This window comes from Triplophysa dalaica, chromosome 13 (genome assembly GCF_015846415.1).
Source record: "Triplophysa dalaica isolate WHDGS20190420 chromosome 13, ASM1584641v1, whole genome shotgun sequence".
Lineage (NCBI taxonomy): Eukaryota > Metazoa > Chordata > Actinopteri > Cypriniformes > Nemacheilidae > Triplophysa > Triplophysa dalaica.
The window spans coordinates 13702584-13728489 of record NC_079554.1 but is presented as its reverse complement, the minus strand read 5'-3'; the positions used below and the strand labels follow the sequence as shown (position 1 = coordinate 13728489).

Below are 25906 nucleotides of genomic sequence, written 5' to 3'. Positions count from 1 at the left end.
GTTAATAGGCCATCCTCTTCGTCACTACCTGGCTGTCATAGTCACAGTAATAATTGACGTTGTTAGCAAAGATAGAAACCTTTTGTAGCTTGTGACAGCCTGTTGGTCTGTTTGTCAAAAGTCTGACAAAAAGTGCAGCAATACTTAGACAAAAAAAGGTTTAAATCTCTCTGGGTTTGTTTCAAACATCTTTGAATCCGCTGCGCTCTCACCATGAGATCAATGTAAATGACGTTTTCAAAACAACATTTAGTGGTGTTTATCTAGTGCACAATTCATTTGGGTGTGAGAGTGCAATAGGGAGCAAATGCAATGCAAATGTGCAAATGAGTTTCAGTCTGTGTAATATGTGATTCCGTGACTCAACACATTTCTGTTCTGTTTTTTCTAAGCGTATGCTCTGGGGTTTCAGAAAAGCTCCTGGCTTACATCTGGGTTGGAACCAAATGAGATCAGATGAGCAGAAAAGTTGCACTTCATTACATATAGAGCATTTTTACTCAAAAAGACTTTAAATTAGCAACCAAAGATGATCAAAATCGATGCCTACCACATAAACAAATTGACATATATGTTTTTTTTATTTTTTTATCTCACAAACATTAAATTATTAAAATAGCATAAAACAATATAAAAACGGAAACAGCTATTGGCTGATTACCTTAAAAATGCACAGATATCGCTGATAGTTGAAACAGTTAATACACTTTTACCAACAAGCGGTTCACCGGTTTAGTCACGTGACATTCAACATATACATTATTTTTGTTTATGTCAGCAACAAAGAAAAGTGGCTTCAGAGGCTGAGAATGTTTTTCTATTTAGAATAATGTGCACTAATAAATTGTGCACAAGACCTGGGTAAATTGGATCTAATTAAATTTCATGTTGTTTTCTGGGCTTCTGTCAACTTTGGCATTGCTTCCTTTGCTTCTAGTCTTGCTATTGTACCTTTTTCAGCTGTGTTGTGTTGTGACAGTTCTGGGTGGAACGATGTAGGGTTTGTATAGATGCCACTGCTGTTCAGCTCCATTAGACCATGTCATGAGAATCACTGAGATAAGAGAGCAGTAAATTGTTTTAAGGAAATGCCCATGTCTCTGAAAACAGCGAGATAGATTCACGACAGTGATAAAAAAGCTGAAAAAATAGCCCTGCGGTATGAAGATTAGCCAGGAGATGAATCAATCAATCATTCATTCAATGAAATGGAGAAATGCATAAAGATTGAACAAACTGGAAGAATGAACAGACAAATAAGTGAGCATACTTGAATAAATTAGTCTTTGACTCATTACAGTATGTGGCCATCAGTAAATTTGTATGAATGAAAAATATATATCAATCAATGCCGTACCCATGCTGAATGAAATGGTGATACAGATGGTCTTTACAATTATCTGTATTTCTATAGAAAAGAGAACCTATGGTCAGTAAATAGTCTTGACTTTTTTTTCAAAGGTTTTTAAACACGTCGTCAAGAAAAAGATGTCACAGCACCAGCGCAGAAGAGCAGCTCAGATTTTTCTCCTGACCTTCAGGTGTCTAGCTGTCTGCCGAAGCATATTTATCTGTAATTATGAAATCTAGAGAAACATGGGATGGAATACAGTCCGTTAATATTACGATTAGCACACAAGCTTTATTGTGATTATAATGATTTTTTAAAGGTGAATTCAGGGTTGGGGATTATCCTGTGTTGTGGCAGAACGTTAGTGAAAATCTTCTCATTTTAAACAAGACCCATTTGATTACAAATCACAGCGTCCTGAAACCGAGCCGCACTTCACATTATGTATTGTAAGACATCACTGACTCGCCAAACATGGTTGCATTTAAGTCTCCAGGTAATAATAATATTTCATTTGATGATTTTTATGTCAGTTACAAGTGATGTATTTTAAATGTAAATTTGATTTAAATAATAATTCAGGGCTGAAAGAGATTATCGACCCAAATTAAATCTTTAAAATCACCACTTGTTGTTCCAAACCAGCCTGACCTGTCTTTTTCTCCCTGAAACACAAGATTTTTAGCAGAACTACAGGCCTTCATACAAAAGTCAACTTTTCAATAGTACAGAACATAATCTCATCAGAGGTTTAATATGAATTTGCATAGAGCTATAGAATGCATATGCGGTATCATCTGTCATTGTCTCAATAACATGCTCATTTTAGTATGTGTTTTGCACACTTATGAGGATGTGAATATGAGTTCTGGTGCCATAACCACCAGCTAGGCGGATAATTGAACATAATCTCATTGCTGTGTGAACGAGCGTGTCATTTTAATTCAAATGAATTTGTGAAGCAGTTACGCATAGTACCAAGAACCTGCGACTACTGGTGTTATTTTGGAATGTAGTTTGGAAATGGCAAAAGCTCAATCATTGGTGGTATACTAAAGTTTCGTAGAAAAAAATATGCATGTCAGAAAGAAAGATGAGTCACGAGTCATTACATAGAAATGCAATCTGGTGTAGAAAACAGCTTATAGCACAGACATTGTTACACTTTTATTTAAAGTAATTCAATTTAATAATAACAGATGCAAACAGATTATCTTACTTAGGAATAATTATTCAGTGTTTGTTTTCTGTAAATTTATATAGTAAGCCATCGTATGCACGAGCAGTAAAAAACATACATTCAAGTCTTTATTATTTTATCTGTGAGGCCCCTTCAAATGAACCTTTTTGCATCAAACTCTAAGTGATGCAAATGATTGTCTAGACCTAAATTAACCCCAAAACTTTTTTGAGAAACCTTTATAGAGAGAGACATGTATCGGATATAGTCTAGACTGAGTTTTGCCCTCAGGGACTTTAACTTGACTGTTAAGGGATATCTAGCTTTAAACAGGACATCATATCCATCAAACCTTGAAGATCCAGGTGGAGAGTTTAGATTTAGACATCTGCTCGTGATGTACCGAGGGCAGAAGAGCTTTTTGATGGGAGATGAGATCAGCAGAGATCAGCCTTCACCTGAGTGTTCCGTTGTTTCATGTCCCAGCTGCAAGGCCAGGTGTTCCAAAATGAAGAGACTCTTAGTGTCAGGAGGCCACTGACAGAGAGCCAGCAGTGTGCAGGTGGGGCTTCCTTTTAACACAAGAGAGAATATGCAGGTGGAGGTGATGAATCTATACTCAAATCCAAGTATAGTGCATTCAGTTTATTTCCATTGCGTCTGATTGTTATTTTGATGATGTTAGATGATTTTGGGAACCTCGTGAACTTTTTCTAGTTTTTTTTCTTGACCTATCAGTACATTTACAATTATGCATTTAGCAACATATGGGACATTTAAATAGATGTTTATAGAAGGCCATTAAAGTTTTAACTAACTTAAAGTATTAATTGATTATTGATGTTCTTGATGTTTATTGTGAACTCACCGTTCTAGTGATTTGTGTTTGCTTTTTCAACACATCATATTCTTTTCCACAATAATGAAGACATGTCGCCACTTTAGAATTATAAGGTGCTATCTGCATTCTGAGCCGTTCTTTAAAGGTTTGGGATAGTTCACTCAAAAGTGATTTTTTTTGTCATTTCAAATCTCCATGACTTTTTTTCTACTACAGAACACAAGAGGAGATATTTTGAAGAATGTCGGTAACCAAACAATGGCTAAATTGATTTCTAATGTGTGGATGCAAAACCAATACAAGTCAGCGGGTTCCGCCGTTTTTCGTCATACTTGTTTGAAATGACAAGGGTAGTTAATGATGACAGAGTTTTTTTGGGTAAACTATCTCCTTAAAAAGTAATATACACGTAATATAAATGTAAAGTTGTCGCAGAACAAGTATGTGAATAACTCAATTTTGACAAAAATGTCTGGTAGAACATTCAAAAGTCTTTATCACTGTGAAAAATAACTTCTTTGCGTTTAAATGTGCATTTTGTGTATTTTTGTGGAGAATCAAGTTCATTGAAGGGTTGACATATAATTGGCCATAAATTATTTTAATACGTTGTGTTATAATATCATTAAGTAGCTTAAATAACCAAAAAGATTTTGAAGACATAAATATTTTACAAGAACTTTCATTTTCCAAACTGTGAATGGGCAGCGATGCTTCTGCGGCATCCATTGAACCATATTTCATAAAACATTATTATCCCACTGTGAGTTTTTCGTCTGTCATAACTCTGCCACCTCAGAGTATGAGGCATGCTTGTCACGTCAGTATGCGCCTCAGGGAAGACATGCTTGAGTGTCATTCATCAGGACCTGGCTGCGGAAAATCAACAGCATCGATTTTGCACATATCACCAGCAGGGACTGAGCAGATGAGCAACAGGATACTGCAAAGGTATTATAATCAGCTCCCCACGCTGTTATCTATAGCAACACTAACCTGTCTCGCTGAACCAGCGCACGCTGCGCCAGCTTTGCTACGCAGCCCGTCTTTAATGTATCTCCAAAGAGTGTTTTCATTTCATGGTTTACCCTGAAGAGACGAGCCAGTGCACTTGAAGTTGCTTTTTCTCTCGTCACCTTCCCGATGACCTTGCTGCTCAATTGGCTTAAACAGATCTGCAGTTTTGTCTTTGTTTTCTCTCTTTTTTCTGCAAGAGTGCCATTCGCGGGCTGTTGTGACGTGCTGTAATCATGCTTGAAAAAACAGTCTTGATTGAGAAGGACCTCTTGAGAGCGATTGTGAAATCTAACCACTAACATCTGTGGCTCGCTCTCATTCACAGAACCCTCAGAGAGTAAGACAAGTCATTGTCTTCTTATCATCACCATGTTTGCATAACAAATGGACATCGGATTGAAATATGAATTTTATTTATTATAAACATGTACATATTCTAATATTCACGTCGAACTCAAATGCATCACATTTATCTCAATACACATTTTTTATGGTTTACACAAAAATAAATAAACCACCACTACAGTAAGCGTAATGAAAGCCGTGTAAACAACGGCTGACATTTGCTCAAGGCAGCACAGAGAGCGGATGTTCTTTCATCAGAGAAATTTACCCTGCTGGTGGCCGTTTATTTATTCGAGAAGTGACAGGTTTGTGTCGCTTGATCCTCATTTGACAGTTACTGTCAAAAATCCAATCGATGTTCTTTTACACATAAACCCATTCATAATCTTCACTGGAAATATTGAGATGTCAGAGTTTAGTATACCAGAGCTTGACTACAAGCGCTTTGTTCGATATTCCTTCTTGAATTTATAGATAAGACTATCATTTTAAATGAAGGACTATATGCTGTAATAACAAATATTCTGTTTATTCAGCTGGCAGATTTAAGGTGGCTCATCTCTTTTTGATAAGTGGTTGATATACTTGGGTATATCATATACTTTGATATACTTATTATAACATCATGTTGACCCTGGGACAACATTTAAATTAACCAATCAGATTTCAGAAATAAGTTTACAGTTTATTTTAAATTTAATCTTACAACCAGGATTAGGTGCTTCTAGATCATTGTTTTTCATTTATCGTTTCCCTCTGATTTTAGTGGAAGGTTATGGTTATGGTTGGGGTTTGGTGTGGGTTTAGATTTTATTTATAAAAAAATTGCCCTTAGGTCAACAAATTACGTTGTCATGAGGACATCAACCACTTGGCAAAATCAGGTGGAGCGACTTACAGTACATGGCTTACATCATTTCTTCTCGTCACACTAATTTCATATTACTTCATAGTCTGCAGGTCCTTTCATTTAATCAAATTGCTACATTTAGCACAGCCTGCAGTGGCCTCTGAGGGGAACAATACTCTGATACCCTAATAAGAACTCAACACAGTGTTTTGGAAGATTATGACGTGTGTTAGAGCTTTTTGGGACGGCGCCAACACAAGAGCCCATCCTAAAAGAGCTCTCTAGAGAGTGCTGCAGAAATACAGTGACATCCAGCCCGGGAGAAAAGCATCTCTCTGAGAGATAAAAAGCGACGTGTGTTAGGTGTAGTTGTGGCACTTCCTCTCATTAAAGTAGGATACATGGCTGTCCTGTTATTCCTTATTTAAACATTAATAGGGGATTCACTTTAATTTATAGGTTTTATTCAGAATCAGAATTTGCTTTATTTACCAAGTGAATGTGCTTGTAATGCGCTGTGTTTGTAGGAGCTCTTGGTACATAACTAAATAAGCGACATGAGAACAGAAAGAACATTAAGTAAGTTAAAATAAAAGACTAAGGAAATAATAATAATGTAGGATAAAATTTGGTACAAAATATTTCTGTACAGTTTTTTGTGCATTTGCAGTATATACAGCTGTTTAAAAAATCTGCATTTTCCTACACAAAACAAATGTTCTTTTTTTATCCCAACCACGGTGCAGTTTAACAAAAAAAGCACTGAAAAAGTGATAGTCATTACATTTTTTTTGCATGAAAACAACTCATTTTATGTTGAGTGAATATAGACTGTAGTCAGAAATATCGTAAACGCAAGTTCCAAGCACATGAATGATCAGGTGAAGTTGTGTTTACCAGTGTGAAACTCTGGATTATAGATCATACACGAGTTGCAGACTAGGCTTGTGAATTATCAACATGATGTAATAGTAATGAATGAGTTGTAATGCAAAAAAGGCAAACGGATTTCGATTTCATATGCTGCATTTAAATAATTTAAAGGTGGTATGTATGGAACATCTGTAACTAAATGAAAACTAAATATTTTTATTCAATACCAATGTATACGCCTATGTGATTAATAGAATTAAAAACCTGTTAGGATTCTTATGACGTTCTGTAATGGGTTTCCTGTATGAGAACACTTTATAGACGTTGTTTAAATTGATATGACATAAACAAATCTTTTATAAAGCAACTTTCGCACTTACACGCGGTGTGGTCGAAAACCATCTAGCATTTTATCTGTATTGATTTGTGTGTTAAGCTGTCAACAGAGCGCTCTGCTCGCCATCTATTGTCGCCGCTGGCCTTAAAGGTAGACTTCCTGCCTACTGGTGTTTTCTGCCTACAGCCAGGAACTCTCCTGAGAGTCAGGCCAACATTCATTAACCCATTTAGAGCAGTTTGCACTGTAGACTTGTGTTTTTGCCACTGGATAGGGAGTATTAACAGAACTGAAGTGCTTTTAGGGCTTGAGAGGTAAAATTAGACTGTGTCAGGTGGTAATGAGTGGATGTTTTGGATGATGAGGGTGTGTCCTCGCACAGCTGTGTTACATGTTTTTCTGGACGTTTGCTGATGATGTTGGTGTCTCTCTATACTTGAAGTGAAGTGGCCCTGGTTTATTTTAGCAACACTGTGTTCCACAGCGCTTCTCGTGGGCTCACGGGGGTCGGCTTTGATTGTTTATATATAGCTGTGCATTAAACATCTCAGAAGCAGCTGAGATCTCACCTCCTACACGACACGCGCAGTAAAGCGCGTCAAGCACCGCTGAGCGGTGATGACAACATACAATCTCCAAAGCACAAAACGCTACCTAATCTCATTACTCTCCTTCTCTACTGTGAACCTTGAGCTGTTTTCATCAGCGCTGGGATTATTTATAGACCTTAGGTGCGAGTTTGTGTGTTCCAAAGAACTCCCTCATTGCTTAGACGCCTGCGTATCTAGAAAGAAATAGAAACAGATGTTTCATCAAAAGTGAAAGGACAGTGTCTGTGATCTTGTGAATGTAAATACATTCGGCCTAGGTTTGTGTGAGTTTGCTTGTTGTCTATACCACTAGGTACTTTCGTAATGTATTTTTTTGTGAGCAGTAATTGTTGAGATTTTTGTATGAATTTACACCTGTTTCTGTAACTAATTATTGCCTGTGTCAGACTGAGATTCTATAAAATAGTCTGTAAGGTGTAAGATAACTCATGAAATATGGTTTGAGTTACAAGTTCAGATTAAGACTGATGATGGAGTTTAATGAAATCTTGAGACTGCAGCTCTGAAACTTCTATCTCTTCTGTCTTTATTTTACTTTAGATTGAAGACATCATCACACGACTTCAGGATGAAACCGAAGGTGTTCCTGTCAGAACGGTCAAGAGCTTCCTGTCCAAGATTCCCAGTGTTGTTACAGGTATGTTGTGATAAGTGGATAGTATTAATATTTTTCACTACAGTAAAGCCCCGTTCACACCACCAGCATCCGGCAGCGACAGAGCGATATGTTCTCATTCGTTTCTATGGTACGTGACTTCCAGTGACACGAGTGAAAGTGATCGCTGGCGACAGGAAATGGGTGGCAACGACTACCAATGGGAGTAAAGCTGTGTTTATGGCAGTGTTGGTTTAAAACAGTTACTAGGGCAACCAAAATTAGAACCCCCTTTCATAGCAAAGTCACTGGTGGTGTGAACGGATCTTGAAAGGTGATCTTGAAACTCTCCGCCATGAAATAAAAATTCTAATATGAATTGGTCACCCTGAAGTCGTAAGATAACATCTTGGGAACACACGTTGGAGACTGACAAGAAAATCCGAAAATTGTTAAATAAAGTCTTATAAAGTCTAAAAACTTTAAAACTAACTGTTTTTGTAGTAACGATATAACTAGAAGTTAACTTCGGGCTAGGTGCGTAACCTTGGCAACGCGTGTGCATCCAATGAAACCGTCTTTAACATTTAATAAACTAAGCTACCTTAATATCAAGGAAATGTAAACAATAATGCTAATATGTTATGCTAGATATATTCATGTTATTTTAAATTGCCTACCGTAACAATATTTTTTTAAATAATTTCTCACGATTAATCATATTATTGAATACCAGCACAACTGTAATTGTGACTAAGGGTACTTCATTTTGATAATTTTGTTTTGCATTTAATTACACAAAAACATATTAAACAATATTTTCTTGAAATATACTTAACCATATGTAATGTGCTGTTAGTCGGTCATCATCGCAAAATAAACCCTGACAAGAAGCTCATGTATAACCCTAAAGCGTCTATTTTGTGATAATGATCAGCTGACTGCACATTATCTCTTATTACTCAACTATTTACCTCGAAAAACTATTTAGCTTTCTAGAAACACTGCTAGAAAAGCAGTTGTTTTCCTTTTGGGCTTTCATAGAGAATAAATGTGAGGAAACTGTTTAGCTTTAACGGCCCGTATCGCTAAACACAATTACTACAATGAGCGGCTCTAAATGGAAGCCCAGAGGGCCACATCCAGATACATAAGAGCTGATTTGAAACGAAAGCGTTGCTGTTGTAGGTGGTGTTCGTCTAATTTAAATCCTTTAAGACTTCTCCTGACCGATTTGACAAACATTTTGAATTGAAGACCACACTGACTTAGCGTATAATGATTTTGGTCTCATGATTACAAGGCTTTAAGAGTCAATGTAATTTAAGCAAAATTTGCATGTGATAATGAGCTGATTTTGTTTTCCATTTCTAAACTACAGGTTCAGATATTGTTCAGTGGTTGATGAAGAACCTAAACATAGAAGATCCGGGTAGGTCCTTTTTAATGAAGAAAAGCACACAGCGTGCAAATTTTAGTTTTTTTGATGGAAGCAAATGCATTATAATAAAATAATCCGTTTTCTAATGCAGTGGAGGCCATACATATTGGTAGCCTGATCGCAGCCCAAGGCTACATATTCCCAATCTCTGACCATGTTCTCAACCTCAAGGATGACGGGACATTTTATCGCTTTCAGGTGAGCTTGAATGTCTACCGTTAACCAGCAACGATATGAACCTCCTCATGAGTCATGTTTGGTCCAGGGTCACATCCTGACAGGATGTGGTTGCTAAGATGTGATCCTGTTAGAAATATCCAGCTGCGTTTTAACGCTGCAGAGATACTGTGAGAACACCGAATCTGCCGTGCATGAAATCAGATTTCTGTTGGACTATGAACAAGCTCCATGTTTGATGACGCCACCAGCGCTGACCTTTAAACCTCCTTAACAATCAAGGTTGTGTTTGATCAGCACTGCCTCTAGAAGCCGCTTCACAGTTTTTCACCACACACTCTATAGGTCAGGCAGTATATCACAGAGATTAATTTATACAGTGTACTGTATCTCAAACAAGTTATTTTTATTGTCTGTGGCTATGCTTTTATGATCTAAGGTTAAATATAAATCGCAAGTGAACACGTCCAACAGAACTATCTTTATCTTTACAGTATATAAAATGGATAAATCTTCTTTTTTAATTGATTTTAAAAGAGTTAGCCAAGGACACGGTTAGTGTTTATAATGCACATAACATATCATTAACAGAGGAAAATGGATAGAAGCTGCATCCACTCATTCAGACTCTACTGAAACATTTTAAAGAATACCATATTAATAAACGTTAAACATGAAAAAGACTTTTTTATTATATACAGATGTGGATAAAATTAAGAGACCACTTTAATTAAGTTTTTCTGAATTATTAACGTATATATAAGTATTTAAATAAAATGATATTAGTAGAATAACAAAACATGGTTGTGCATATTAAATTCTACAAAGAAAGTTTGTATTCATATTTAAACAATACGGCACTAATGTATTTACATGTGTAAGGCTGGTGGTAAGGTGTCCACACCAAAAGCACCACATCCAGAGAAACGCAGAACTTCATCCAATACAACAAACTCCCCACACGGATTGCATCTCCATCTCAGACAGCATACAACAATGAATAATGATTACCAACTCAAACTTTTACATATAATCTCTTCTCCTCCTCTCCTCTTTCTCGCCAACTGAACTCAGAGCAATTCAAAGCTCACCCATGAACTGGATTTGACAAACACAATATCTTATGCGAACAAAGAATCTTCATATTTGGTATCATTTGAAATGTGTCAGTGCGATTGGTACAATAGTCTAATATCCACAGCAGTAGAGCAGATCATAAGATAGGTTTGAGGCTTTAAAGATATTCTGCTCGTTGTTCAGCTTGTGTCTTCATGCAAATGCCCATTTGTGGCCATTTGTGTTATTTTTCTCGTATTATCTGAAAAGAATTGAATTGTAATTGGCAAGAAACATTTACCTGACTAATAAATTGTCATGTTTAAAATTGTTCTGCAGTATTCTGAATTTATAAACACTTCCTTATTCAATTCAATTCAAGTTTATTTATATAGTGATTTTCACAATGTGCATTGTTCCAAAGCAGCTTTACAGGAGAAAATAAAAAATTCACAGACAGGTAAAACACAACCCAGTGCATGGTGTTTATAGAACAAACAAGATCATTCTATAAATAATATCTAATAAATAAATAAATAAAAGCAGTCTCCCGGTGAGCATGCCCTATATTATGTTCTTATTTTATGTAATCAGTATAAGAATTATATTGTATTCCGTTACATCCTTGTTACCGTAAATCCCCGCTCAGGTCTCTTACCTCTGGCAATGACCAAGACTAGCGAGTTTGTTACCGTGAGATCCCCGTATAAATGGCCGGCCCGAAAGACGGAACGCGTGCATGCCTTCGCCATGCCACTTGGACTCCGCCATTGGGCCAGTGGGTGGTTGGTGGTTCTTCTTCTATCACATTTTTCACCACCTTACACATGTATTTAAGGATCAGTTCAAAAAGGACATAAGTCTGATTTTTCACAACTTTCATGTGTATTGCCGTGCTATAGTCTTAAACAAATTTGTTGTTGGTTGACTTTGTCATTCATGAGGTTTGTTTCTGTTGAAATTCAACAGACACTAGACTGGAATTGCTACAATTGACGGAGAAATGCTGATTAATGAAAAAAATGGTGGGGTCTCTTAATTTTTGTCCACAGCTGTATATTTTCACAGTCATATTCCTCTACATTCATTAATTAGTGTTTGTGAGTTTCTCTGGAGTTCTGTACGCCTCATCAGCTCATTACGTGATGATAACAATCTCAATATACCATCATTTGCTTTGTTTCGCCCGTAGCCTTTCAAACAGGCTTTACGAAGGCGGGAGAGTTTGTTCGCTTGTTGGAAATATTGTTAATGGCTTATATAACATGATGAAAATCTTGACTCCATAATATCTGCACTGAATTAGTTAGCATCCGGCAGGTAGCAAGAAATGATTTGTTTCTGTAGACCCGCACCTGATCCAAAATAAAATGAGACTAGAAAAGTCACTGACAAGTTGTTTTTGTGTAATTGTCAAAATAATCACTGCATTTGCTGACGTTTTTCAGGCTTTCTTACAATAAATTCCTGTCAATAAATTTACTGTCGCTGTCCTTCTGAAACCTTTTTTGTTGGTTCGATTTTTGCAACATGATTAAATAATAATAGTTTATGGAAAATGGACATTAGGGATGCACGATAAATTATCGCCCGTATCGGTATTGGCTGATACATGGTCATTTAATAATAAATAATAAAAATGTGTGCCGATATATTAAAGCCGATAAAGCTTAAATAATTTCCTCCGGTTTAAATACTTCTTCTGCACGCTGCTCGCCGTTCAAATACAGTACAGTACTGTCTTTTAGTCATGATAATTCACTTTCTGCTATGATCAAAACATTTCTGATCTAGATTTAGATACAGTATTTATGATGAATGTGTAAATTATAGGAACAAAAGCATATTGTTTGAATCAGACTGCTGCCCGAATACTTTCTGTCTTGAGACCTGTTTTACAATCATTTTCTGGAAGAACATCTATAATTTGTTTTTTAAATTTACCAGAAAAGTTTAAAGGTTAAAGAATGGGTAACTAGTGTAAAGTAGGCTTGGTACATGATTTTCAGGGGGAAAAATATATCTAATGGTTACCTTGTTTTCCGCGATGAATATTTTCAAATAAAACAGTTGTACACTTTTTGCCTTTTGTTTCAGTCTTAGGGAATTTTAGATTAATGTTTAGATACTGTATATCGGCCAACATTTCGGCTTCCAATGTTAAAGAATTATTGGTTATCGGCCAAATTTTAAATAGCGGTTCATCCCCTATGGACAGAAGCGGTATTGTATATCATTATATTCGTACAATATTTACATTTAATGCCCCCTTACCAAAATGTGAGTTGTAGAAAATAGACAAAACAATAAACTTTATAGTATTTATTGGATAAAAGTATTGGGAAAAAGGCAAACTACCGCATATCAGGCAGTATTGCTTTAATTGAAAACAAGGAAAGACAGAAAAACACCAACTCTTTAAATCTTCCCAAAGATGAGCTTCATTTTATACTCTAAACACACCAATTGTACTCCATACTAAAGTTAAGACCAACCTTTTATCTTTACTATTCAGATAAAGAGCGAAATTCTCATTGTTTTGTCAATGTTATCCTGGATGAAAAAAATAAGCACAAAGTCTATACACATTTCTTCAGTCTTGTCAATACAGTCAGATGCAGGCCAACACTGGAGTGAAGTAAATTTTTGATTATGGTATTAAATATATCAGAACATTCAGCCTGCATAACATAAAAAATAATCTTTAGTTGGTCAGTGGCCAGTTTTTGGCCTAAGTTGACAATGGTTAAAAGATTTGTGTTCCACACAACATGAGTTATTCAAACGCCTCTACTGTAACTCTCTTTCCCAGGCACCATACTTTTGGCCGTCTAATTGCTGGGAGCCGGAGAACACAGACTATGGTAAGAATATATATTTTTTGAGGAGCGAACTCAGAAAAACATTGGGAGGCCGGATCTTTCACAGATTTATCACAGCCGTAACTCTGTCAGACAGTAAACAGTGAAGAAGAACTGCTGAACATCCCTGTCTGATCAGTAGGTGTTCTTTAGAATGTGTTGATGGTGGGCAGATGTTCACTGATGGTCAATGGTGACTCATTCACAGTTTCTGCTGTCTATAAACTGGCCAAGCAAAAATGATACATGCACAGAATAGACACAAAATCCAATCAAGTATGCCGGATGTATGTGTGAGAGAGTGTGTGGAGGGATTATACGACTGTTGATAGGGCTTAAAGTCTCTCTCTCTCTCTTAGTAAAAAAATTAAATAAAAGCAATAAAATAATGAATATGAAGGGTGGGTTAGAAGTGGGCTCTCTGTGTTTCTCAATCTCTATATTAAATCTTCATTTAAGTGTTCCTGTTGTCTCACTCTCTCACTCTCTCTCTCTCTCTCTCTCTCTCTCTCTCTCTCTCTCTCTCTCTCTCTCTCTCTCTCTCTCTCTCCCTCTGTCTCTCTCTCTCTCTCTCTCTGTCTCTCTCTCTCATTCTCTCTCTCTCTCTCCCTCTGTCTGTCTCTCTCTCTCTCTCTCTCTCATTCTCTCTCTCTCCCTCTGTCTGTCTGTCTGTCTCTCTCTCTCTCTCTCTCTCTCTCTCTCTCTCTGCTGTCACAGCCATTTACCTGTGCAAGCGGACCATGCAGAACAAAACTCGGTTGGAGCTGGCAGACTACGAGGCTGTAAGTGACTCTCCGTGATGACAGCAGAGAAATGTTTGTTTGTTTTGCGGGCAGATAAGCATTTCAGCTGTTGGCAGATGTCAGGAAATTACTATAAACGTAGAAGCGATAATTGTGTGACCTTGCCATTGACCATGTTTCCATCTAGTGGTGCATACTGTACTTTCTTTACATTGAACATACTCAATTTTCTTTGTTTCACATCTTAAACGCATCTTGTTTTTCTTTTTCATTTCACACCTTTATTGCAGATTAATTTGGTTTGTTTTTCCTTTATTTCTTTCTTTCTTTCTTCTTTCCTTTTTCCTTCCTTCCTTCTTTCTTTTTTTTCTTTCTTTCTTTCTTTCTTTCTTTCGTTCTTTCTTTCGTTCTTTCTTTCTTTCTTTCTTTCTTTCTTTCTTTCTTTCTTTCTTTCTTTCTGTCTGTCTGTCTGTCTTTCTTTCTCTCTTTCTTTCTCTCTTTTTTTCTCTCTTTCTTTCTTTCTTTCTTTCTTTCTATCTTTCCTTCCTTCTTTCTTTCTTTCTTTCTTTCCTTCCTTCCTTCTTTCTCTCTTTCTGTCCTTCCTTCCTCCTTTCTCTCTTTCTGTCCTTCCTTCCTTCCTTTCCTTCTTTCTTTCTTTCTGTCTGTCTGTCTTTCTCTCTTTCTTTCTCTCTTTCTTTCTCTCTCTCTTTCTTTCTTTCTTTCTATCTTTCCTTCCTTCTTTCTTTCTTTCTTTCTTTCTTTCTTTCTTTCTTTCTTCTTTCCTTCCTTCCTTCTTTCTCTCTTTCTGTCCTTCCTTCCTTCTTTCTCTCTTTCTGTCCTTCCTTCCTCCTTTCTCTCTTTCTTTCCTTCTTCCTTCCTTCCTTTCCTTCTTTCTTTCTTTCTTTCTTTCTTTCTTTCTTTCTTTCTTTCTTTCTTTCTTTCTTTCTTTCTTTCTTTCTCTCTCTCTCTCTCTCTCTCTCCCTCTGTCTCTCTCTCTCTCTCTCTCTCTGTCTCTCTCTCTCTCTCTCTCTCATTCTCTCTCTCTCCCTCTGTCTGTCTGTCTGTCTGTCTCTCTCTCTCTCTCTCTCTCTCTCTCTCTGCTGTCACAGCCATTTACCTGTGCAAGCGGACCATGCAGAACAAAACTCGGTTGGAGCTGGCTTCCTTCCTTCCTTCCTTCTTTCATTCCTTCTCTCTTTCTTTCTTTCTTTCTTTCTTTCCTTCCTTCTTTCTTTCCTTCTCTCTTTCTTTCTTTCCTTCCTTCTTTCTTTCTTTCTTTCTTTCCTTCCTTCTTTCTCTCTGTCTTCCTTTCCTTCCTTCCTTCTTTCTCTCTTTCTTTCTACCTTTCCTTCCTTCTTTCTTTCTTTCCTTCCTTCTTTCTCTCTTTCTTTCTTTCCTTCTTTCCTTCCTTCTTTCTTTCTTTCTTTCTTTCTTTCTCTCTTTCCTTCCTTCCTTTCCTTCTTTCTTTATTTCTTTCTTTCCTTCCTTCCTTCCTTCCTTCCTTCTTTCTTTTTTCTTTCTTTCTTTCATTCCTTCCTTTCCTTTCTTTCTTTCTTTCTTTCTTTCTCCCTTTCCTTCCTTCCTTTCCTTCTTTCTTTCTTTCCTTCCTTCCTTCCTTCCTTCTTTTTTCTTTCTTTCATTCCTTCCTTCTTTCTTTCCTTCTTTCTTTCTTTCTTTCTTTCTTTCCTTCCTTTCTTTACTTATATTAAACACCTTTAATGGAGGTTGCAGGTTGTTTTTCTTTTTTTCCTAACTTTCTTGTTTATCTCCCTCATTTGTCACCATTTCTGTCATCCAGGAGAATCTTGCACGGCTTCAGAGGGCTTTTGCTAGGAAGTGGGAGTTCATCTTCATGCAGGCTGAGGCACAGGTCAAGTAAGTGCCGTTGTCAGGACGACTACACAAACACAGTCCTTACTTATACCTGCCCTTCTCTCCATAGCATTCAACCCACACACATTCACACAAACACACACTGCACATACATGCTCAAGCTTAATTACAATGTAACATAATAACATTGTGTTACCTGTGCAACATACTAGCATGTCTGTTTGATTTCGAAGGGACTATCATTGAAGCAACCTCTTGCTCTTTATAAACCAGCTGAAGAGCCTCATCTGATGGCCAGAGGCTGCCAACACAAGCCCACAAGTCTGCGTTTATCCACACGCATACTTAAAATGCGATTTTGGGAAAAACGAGAAACGGAGAGAGACTTACAGATGAATGAAAGAGTCTCGGGTTTAGAAACAAAATCAGCTAGAGACACAGAAAGCGACGCAGCAAATGTCAGTTATAAAGAGTGAAGTGGCAGAAATGGAAATGAATTAGCTCCCCTCGGAGACAGGTTGCAACTTTGATGAGCACAGGGGCTTTGCTCTTTAATGTCCAAGGCAGGGCAAGCATGTACTGCCTCTGTTTATTTAATATTAATATCATACAGCTTTGTGTTTCTACTTTGATTTCGTAGGATCGACAGGAAAAAGGACAAGACGGAGAGAAAGATTCTGGATAGTCAGGAAAGAGCCTTTTGGGATGTTCATCGCCCCGTGGTGTGTGAGGGGGGGGTTATGTTTAAAAATGTTTCAATTGTCAAATAAAAATAAATACTAAATAAAATAAGGTTTAGTAGGAAACATTAAGTTAATAAAAACTTTGTTTAAAAATGTCATAAAGGACTCATTTATCATTATATATAATGCAGGAGGTTATATTCTGTTAAGAAAGTTCATAAAAAGTGAATGATCATGTGATTCACAGCCAGGATGTGTCAACACCACAGAGATGGACATCAGAAAGTGTCGCCGGCTCAAGAATCCCGCAAGAGTAAAAAAGGTGCTGATTCTGCACTCGAGTATATATTAATGAGACAGAGACTGTATTTGTATTTGTATATCTCTCTCTTTCTTTGCCGTGCAGTCTGTGTATGGTGTAGTGGATGACACGCATACGCAGAGTCCTGTACACACACCTTCACAACAGATCAACAAGGACACCAAAGAGGACGTAGAGAAAGAGGTGTGTGTACTGGTGTGAATTAGATTCCTGACAGTGTCACAGTGGGACGGTTAACACAGATCACTGACATGCTTGAATGAAAATGCAGTGTGTAACAGCAATATATCTTTTTCAGATTCTGTTCTTGAACACTCAGTTGGATCGACACTGTATGAAAATGTCCAAAGTGGCTGAGACGTAAGTCCTCCTCCTTGATCTGTGCATGAAACGCATATATAAGAGCCACGGTTTATTTCCTAGAGCTTTATTCCTATTTTGCATTATATAGGTCACAAGAACCATCTTGGGAACTTTTTATCATGTCTTTATTATTTATTTTACAACTCTTCAAATGTCGTTTAACAAAGACATATGCGGTTCTTTTTTTGGCCCAGATTTAAAAAAAAAAATAGAAAAAATAGTCTCATGAAAATATTCACTGCCTGGTAAGCAGACGATTTAAGTTATATAGGACTATTCGTATTTTGAGAGACTTAATTTTTTGAAAGATCATGATTTCAAATGTGCCTGTAGTTGAAAGAACTATTTATATTGTATGACGTGTGATCAAATGAGGTCTGCTGTAGTCTCCAGTGTTTTTGGAAGTTCAGAGCTCCGAAACACATAATTATTCCCACACAGTTATCGCTTCACAGCACACCAGTCTGAAAGCTTCAGTTTGATATGGTTGGCAGGCATTATTCCCCATTCTGCCTTTAATCCTGCTGGGTTAAAATCACAGGAAGTGACATCATGACGCTTGGAGAGGAATATCTTGACGGCTGCACTGCATGTTCTTTTAAAGTCCATTGTAAAAAAAATCTCCTTTAAAAGTTTAGTTCAAAACCTGTCTTGACTTTTTAAGTTAAATCAAATTGGCTTGACAAGTTACTTGAATTTAAATTATATTAAACTGATTTATAAAATGTAGATGAATAGGTTAAACTAGTTACGTTATTTATTTATTTAAATAAATATCATAATATATGACTCCAAGTTTATCTAAACATTTATCCAAACAAAGTTTAATCTAAAAACATTTTTGTATAAAATTTTATGAAAAAGCAATACGTTTATCTATCGTGCATTATCAAAGGATTTAAGTTGTGTTTAACCACTGTAATGCTTCATCTCTAATTATTAATTCTAAACATCAATTCAAATCCTGTATTATGCAGATTGATGAGCTACACGGATCAGTATCTCGAGTATGACCCCTTTTTATCAGTACCTGACCCATCCAATCCCTGGATCGGCGATGACGTCACTTTCTGGGAACAAGAGGCCAGGTATAAAAACCACAACAACACCTCAGTCTTTTTAAGAGGACACTTGTGACAGTCTTTCATTAGATGGTTTCATTAGATGAAAGTGAACGAGAAAGCGGTAATTTGTACCAAGCTTTAGTGAGTCTGTAACTGCCACTGAGGTCTCAGTATTCATTTGATTATGAGTCACATTTTTCAAGATGTTATAAATTGTCGAGCTGCGGTGCAGAATGAAGCACACTTTCCCATGGCAGATATAAGAGCCGTTGTCTCCTTGGGGACGCGAGTTTGACAGATCTTTTATTTTGTATTTTTATGTTGTTGGTTTTAAAGTTGTTGCATGTAGTTCTTTTGATGTTTTTGTACTCTACCTTAACCCACCCTGATTGTGTCCAGGTGTGTCCCATTTCATCTTTAGTGTTTTCCTATTGTCCTTGTTAAGCAATGTTTGTTGTTCTCAGTTTAGCCACTGAAATTGAGTCTATTAACTTTTCTCGCTTGAAAAGCGGTGCGCTAAAGTGAATAAGTTGTGTTCACATTACTCTTTGAGGATGCAGATCCACTTTGAGCTCTGACAAATATGGGCAACAGGATATGATGTCACACTTGCCCTCTCTGTTTAAAAAAAACACACAAATAATACATTTTAAATTAATACTTTTAGTTCTGAACTGAGAATGTTATTTTTGTAATGTGTTACTATATAAAGCTCTTCGAGAACATCATTTCCAACTTCATTTTGATTTATTAATATGACAAATTATTATACATCTGTTTTGTCAAAGCAGAAGCTGGTGTCAGTAGAACAATGCAATAAAAAACGCTCTCTCTCTCTTTCTTTCTCTGTCTTAGTAAGGAACCGTGTCAGCAGCGAGTAAAGAAGTGGGGCTTCTCATTGGACGAGGCTTTAAAAGACCCATTGGGCCGTGACCAGTTCCTTAAATTCCTGGAGTCTGAATTCAGCTCTGAGAACCTCCTGTGAGACCAAACGCCTTCCTCCTCCTCTTCTTCCTCCCAGTCTCCAACACTACTCTCATATCAGCTTCACCATCTTGCTCATTCCTCTCTCTCCCACTCGGCTTATAATGACTAGTGCAAAATGTAGCAGAACAGGAAAGGCTAAAGGTCAGACCCCAGGCTCAGAGCTTAGCTGAAATACCGCTGATGAAAATGCGAGTGTAACGGCGGAGGGTATACGATCATCACCACTTCCAAAATCGGATCGCTGGTGCATTGTGATAAATTACAGCCAACGACGGGCATTACGGGGCAAATGAGGCAGCTGCGGGTCTCGTGAGACGCCCAGGCGGGACAGCGAAGCCCCAGAGCGAGCTGAGGAGATGATGCAGGTCACTGGATCTGTGAAGTGATTTGGCAGGAGATAAAGTAGCACTTGTCTCTGACGCATCTCTATCATGCTTTTCTTTCTCTTGTATCTCCTCGGATCCCCCAGCTAGATAGCTAGATGTCTAAAAGCCTCTATGGGGGCCGTCTTATATTTGTCTGTGGGGAGAGTGAAAGTGATGTGTCCTCTTGAGTGCATGACTCTCCCTTTGGGCACATTAGGGCCTATACCACTTTTACACTACAGGATTGGCAGTGTGATATGAGAGCGGAGAGAGATGCTTTGCTCTTCTTAAATCTGTCTTAGGAAATAAACAAGTGTGTTTCTAACTTAAACGTCCAATGTTTTTTGGAAGATCTATTGACAGAATTGCCATATGATATACCTAACTATAACTTTAGAGGTGTAGCAAGACCTTACATGATGAAGTGTTATGTTTTTATTACCTTAGGATGAGCTATTTCTATCAACATATACCACGGGTCTCCGTGCATAGAATTCGCCATGTTGTTTCTACAGAAGCTCTACAGAGCGCGTTTCGTAAATATGTTACCTCCATTGGCCAAAAAAACATGATGACATCTTAGCCCTGAGTCAGCCACCGTAGTGCTTCGAAATGGAGGGAGGGAGTGAGCCGTTGGTTGCAATTCGCAACCTCACCACTAGATGCCACTAAATTTCATACACTGGACCTTTAAGAAGCATTATAAAAAAAATAGAACAAGTTTTGTTTTGACAGTTTACCAAAATATGATATAATCAGATGGTCAGCAAGCTGTTAAACATGCAAGAAACACAGTAACTTGATGTTTAACAGCTTGTTGACAATCTGATTTTAATATGTTGAAATATTGCTCACAAAACTCTTTTTTGTAGGTACTGGTTGGCCGTGCAGGATCTGAAGTGCCGCCCTCTGCAGGAAGTGCCAGCTCGTGCCCAGGAGATCTGGCAGGAGTTTCTTGCAGAGGGAGCTCCCAACGCCATCAATCTGGATTCACACAGTTACGAACGCACCAGTCAGAATTTAAAAGACCCCGGACGTTACAGCTTTGAAGACGCCCAGGTGAATAAGCCGAAAAAAGAATTCCAACACTTCTTTTAACGGTTTTGGAGAAAAACTACCCCACTATATGGATTAAATGAAAGAACATGATGAGATCAAAAAGACAGATGGCTTTACAGCCTTTCAAAATTTTAACAGGGTTTTCTGATGGGCAGATTCAACCGGCACTTTGGGGCAAGTTGTGCCCGAGGCGAAATGCCTTTTTTTATTTGAAATGATGAAGAAGAAACTTAAGAGTTTGAGTGCGGTATACAAAAAGTGATAGATGCTCTTCAGAGTTTTTATTATATCTCTCTGCTTCATTTATCTACATTTACATGGTTGAGACATGACAGCAGTGCTTAGATGAGGTGAAAAATCTTCTGAGAATTAATTAATCATGTAACAAAGATTATTTTCAAGAGTTTGTTAAATGCATTATTTTAATAAAAAATGATTGGAACGATTAGAGAGGAACACTAAATTGAACATGATTTGCGGCAATGAAACAATATAAAACAGTCCTTCTGCTTCATACTCTTAGATTTGCATTATCAGTCACGGATTGTCTTTTCCCGTGAGAGAATCTAACCTACATATTTATTCGAGTCTGCACATGTGATGCTGTGATTGAGAAAAGAATAGATCCAGGATTAGAAAGAGAACGCTGGTTTTCTGAAGGCTTTTGGCCCTTTCTCATTACTTTGCAATGAGATACTTTCCTTTTGCCCGAGACTCACTGTCAGCCTGCGATGTTTTTCGTTTTCAGGACCACATTTACAAGCTGATGAAGAGTGACAGCTACCCTCGTTTCCAGCGCTCCAATGCTTACCAGGACCTCCTGCTGGCTAGAAAGAAGGTTAGTCCTCATATCAAATCGCACACGGCAGAGTCGGTGGAATCTCTATAGGGCCTTCTGAACCTGTGTCCCTTATTATAGATACTTTCTGTGTAACAAATCTGCATAATGCCTTTATTTTTCAGACCCTTCTGGGCGTTTGTTAAGAATCGGATTCAGAATAAGCTGAATTTGTTGGGGCAGGGGTACTCAAACTTTTTCATTGAAAGGCCCCCTTTGTGTAGAGTGAATCGCTTTGCAGCCCCCCCATATAAATACGTATAATCTTAAACTTAGAATTTGAATTAAACCAAAACATATTCTGTTATACAATGTGGAAACATCACTCATTTTAGTTGGTGATCTTATTTTTCAGATTTTTGATTTCATAAAATCTATGAAGCATTTCTAAAATGCCACAAAATTCAAGGCCCCCTGGATCCTTCTTGGGGTCCCCCAGGGGGAAACAGCCCCCAGTTTGAGAACCACTGTGTCAGGGTGTCCAGGAGGTCTCATTACAGTATAAACATAACACAGGAATAAAAGTTTAAATATGTAGATTTAAACAAAATTGTTCCTAAGGTTTAAAGTGAAATATTTTTTTACAGATGTGCATATGAAATACTGTGTATTAAAACTGTAATAGTATAGATAACTCTGTTATATCTTTTTTTTATTGTGCATCAATGTCAAACAAACTGCAGTTAGGTTGTTTTGATTAAGTTAAAATAACTCATAAAATACAGCCAACTAACACAATAAAACATGATAGCATAATAAAAACAAAAAAAAAATTCATTAGTAAAAACAGAGTTATCAGCAACATTTTAAATAATGAAAGGAAAATATCAAGGCACTACATGCTAGTTGTTTAACATGTTGAGATGTTCTTCCAGAGCACCATTATTTGACACATGAAATATGTGCAGATTTTTTATTTGTGAATGTAATTGAAGCTTGTTTAATTTTCATGTGGGATTCTATGGCAAATCTTTTGGGAAATTGTGTGCTTATAATTATTATGAATTGCCGTTTTAATACCTCAGTTTCCCTAGACTGTAAATACAAGAATCGTCTATTGATTTCCATTGTTGTGGGCAACTTTACTTTCATAAGCTGAATTGGAAGTGGTTAAACATACTAAACCAAAACCACCAAAAAACAAATACAGCTTTTTCACTTTGAAAACTGAAAGTGTTAACAGTTATCTGTATTATTTAGTTTCTACAGTCTCATTACTGAGCATTTAAGATTAACAATAATTATCCTGTAGAATTGTTCCTTATTAATACATGTGTCAACCTGATGTGCACTGTATCTTTTTCCCCTTTCTCGTCCATTAACCCTCGACCCACAGCCTGAGACTGATCAAGGCCGTCGTACTTCTCTGGAGAAATTCACTCGCAGTGTGGTGAGTGGTCCCTGTTGTCTTAAAATCTACACTGACACTCCTTTCCTTAACTGTCTCTTAAAATCACAGGGTGTGGTTTTTAGAAGTCAGTCTGGGATGGCCAGAAGAAAATAGGATATTATGGAAAGGGTTTGAAAGAATCCACTGCTGAATTTTTCCATAAATAAAATGATCAAATTGATTCCACCTAATTCCACTGGGCAGGGCATATTTATATTAACGGCAATATCTGTTCTTTACATATTTGATCACTAAATCAGTTTTAAATACTGTTCTTTACAATAAATATACTATGTTTGTTTGATTATATGAAGACATTAGGAATTTTATCAATGCTACCCAAAACAACAACATGATTTGAAGGGAAACCTGTAAAATATATTATAATCAGGCCATATTCTAATGAATTCATTTTGAAATAATTAATTTGCAATTCATTTAAATAGAAAAAAAAGATATAAAAATTTTTCAAAAATATATATATATTTTTGAATGATTTTGAAATAGTGTTGGATCCAATGTAATGTATATGGAGGTTGTCTAGAAAGCGCTTCTAAAAGTGTCATAATATTGTTTCAGGGGAAGTCTCTCACAACTAAACGACTGACTGGCCTCATGCAGTCAACCTGACGAGTCCTGAAGTTCAAGGCGTCCAGCCCCCTCCTGAAAAACTGCAGTTTGTTGGGGTTGGATCATTGTGCCCACGATGGGCCACACGTATGGACAACCCCCTCTCCAAAACCCACCCAAACATCGCACAGCTACCGACTCTAGATGGCAGCATGCAATAAGTCCAAAATATCTCCAAACTGCGACAGTGTTGTCTGTGTTCATTAAATCGGCTGACTGCAAAGACTGCATAGATGAATGTCAGATTTCCCAGTAACATCTAGCGCACCATTATACATTTATTTGACACATTGACCCAGAATGCACCATGGACTGGTCGCTCATTGCTGGATGGTCATTAAAAACCAACACCAGTTCAGCCCCTTTATTATCAGATTTGAAAATATTATTCAGTATTCAATGCATAGTTGATAGCATACGCATATGGATGAAGAGAGGGTGTGTGAAATCTTCGGAGCATTCCAAAGGAGTGGAGAAAATGAAAAGGGCTTTCCATGTCTGTGTTCCCTCGGTTGGCGTCTTTTCATACTCTCATCATATACTTGTGAAACAGTCGCCAATATGGAGTATGAACGGGAGGTGATGAGGTTTAACAGCACAGTGTTATATTAATGCTCCTGACATTTTGGAGAAAGTATTTTACTGATGAAGAATTTATTCTGTATTTATTTTACTCGCCTATAGCACACAATGTAATGCGTCTACCAGGAGATGTACCTTTTACACTCAGTTTTATTGAGGATTAAATTATTAGACATGAGGTAAGGGTAATGTGACCGGGACAATAGGAAAGTATGAGTATTTCAGAATGATTTATTTAGAGCACAAAGTATTACTTTTGCACAAAGATTTAACCAGTGAGAAATACTGGAGTTCTGCTCAGACAGCGTGTTTCCATATCGGCTTTAAAGCACATTTTTTACCAAACAACCTAAAATGATTTACAGGGTTCATTTCATTTTGTTGGAGCTTTTTCAGTCATTTATAAGTTTTAAAATCATTTTATAGGGATTGCACAGCAAAGAGCAATTTTAAATCAACCAAATATTTTCAAGGTAAACTTGATTAGAATAAAAAATCTATATCATCTTTTGTAGGAATTTATCTTCTTTTCTAGTTTTCATTGTAGACTTTTTCATCACTTTTTAAGATTTTTAAGTCCTCAGAATCACAATCGTCTGATATATTCAGGTTTTTCATGACTGTGGGAACCCTACATTTGTAAGTACCTGACATAACTGTATGTTTGAGTCCGGTTAACGTTGTCTTGTTTGCCTGCTTTAATGAATGGTACTGTAAATTCAATGTAGAATGTAAACGCTTAATGTGACTCTGCGTCAGTGTAGTGATGACTGTCAGTGTACGATCTGACCACAGATATATGGTGATCATATCTTAACAGCATATCATAGCCTATCAACAGTGGACAACAATACAGGATTCTCATCCATGAGCAGGACTTCTGAGGAAAGCACAGATTCTCCAGATCTGCTTCAGCTCTTTTCCATTTTCCATTGCTGCCCCAGTGGGAGTTTATTTAGCTTGTTTTCTAAAAGCACCATCACTGCCAGGGGTGCATTGACATAAACTGTTTAACAGTAACCGAACACACAAATTCCCTCTGATTTTGATGCAGTGGGGAAGAAAATGTAAGAACAGAAAAGTGTGTGGTTGCTTTGACAGGTTTCCCCCAAACATTTTCAGGTAGAAACGGTTTGATGACTCAAGAAGAAGCTGTGTAGAATACCGAAAGATAAATATAACTTAAGAGGCACAAGAGCCACATTCAGCACAAAACTATGCATGGAATATTTCTAAAGAGTTTTTTTTTTGCCTAGTTTTCTTTTTCAGTGACGAAGATGGCGGTCAGTAGGGCAAGAAAATCGAAAGGACCACCGGATGTCCAGTCATTCAATAAACATTTTGAGTTTGGAGAGCTCTGGAAATGATTTTTCTGCACGGATAGTCTTAAGTCTTTCATGTGTGTTGTGTGCGTAATGTTCCATTAAATGTTTGTTGAAATAGTTCAACTAGGTTTGACTTCAATAAAACTGAAGGAACAGCTATATTTGCAGTAGAGAATGTCCCAGCCCA

At 37.2% G+C, this 25906-nt stretch overlaps 1 protein-coding gene across 1 annotated transcript in view; it reads left to right on the top strand.

Annotated features, from left to right (window-relative positions):
* rgs6 (regulator of G protein signaling 6) overlaps positions 1–25748 on the top strand; it is a 54645-nt gene extending 28897 nt beyond the window's left edge. The window contains exons 3-18 of the mRNA XM_056763691.1: positions 7946–8042; positions 9382–9432; positions 9533–9639; positions 13487–13538; positions 14253–14317; positions 16077–16153; positions 16752–16833; positions 17042–17116; positions 17201–17299; positions 17415–17476; positions 18457–18567; positions 19399–19524; positions 20768–20954; positions 21703–21792; positions 23129–23182; positions 23762–25748. Of these exons, the coding sequence (XP_056619669.1) occupies positions 7946–8042; positions 9382–9432; positions 9533–9639; positions 13487–13538; positions 14253–14317; positions 16077–16153; positions 16752–16833; positions 17042–17116; positions 17201–17299; positions 17415–17476; positions 18457–18567; positions 19399–19524; positions 20768–20954; positions 21703–21792; positions 23129–23182; positions 23762–23812 (1386 nt within the window). The 3' untranslated portion in view covers positions 23813–25748. The remainder of the gene's footprint in view (positions 1–7945; positions 8043–9381; positions 9433–9532; positions 9640–13486; positions 13539–14252; positions 14318–16076; positions 16154–16751; positions 16834–17041; positions 17117–17200; positions 17300–17414; positions 17477–18456; positions 18568–19398; positions 19525–20767; positions 20955–21702; positions 21793–23128; positions 23183–23761) is intronic.
* Positions 25749–25906: the final 158 nt, after the last annotated feature.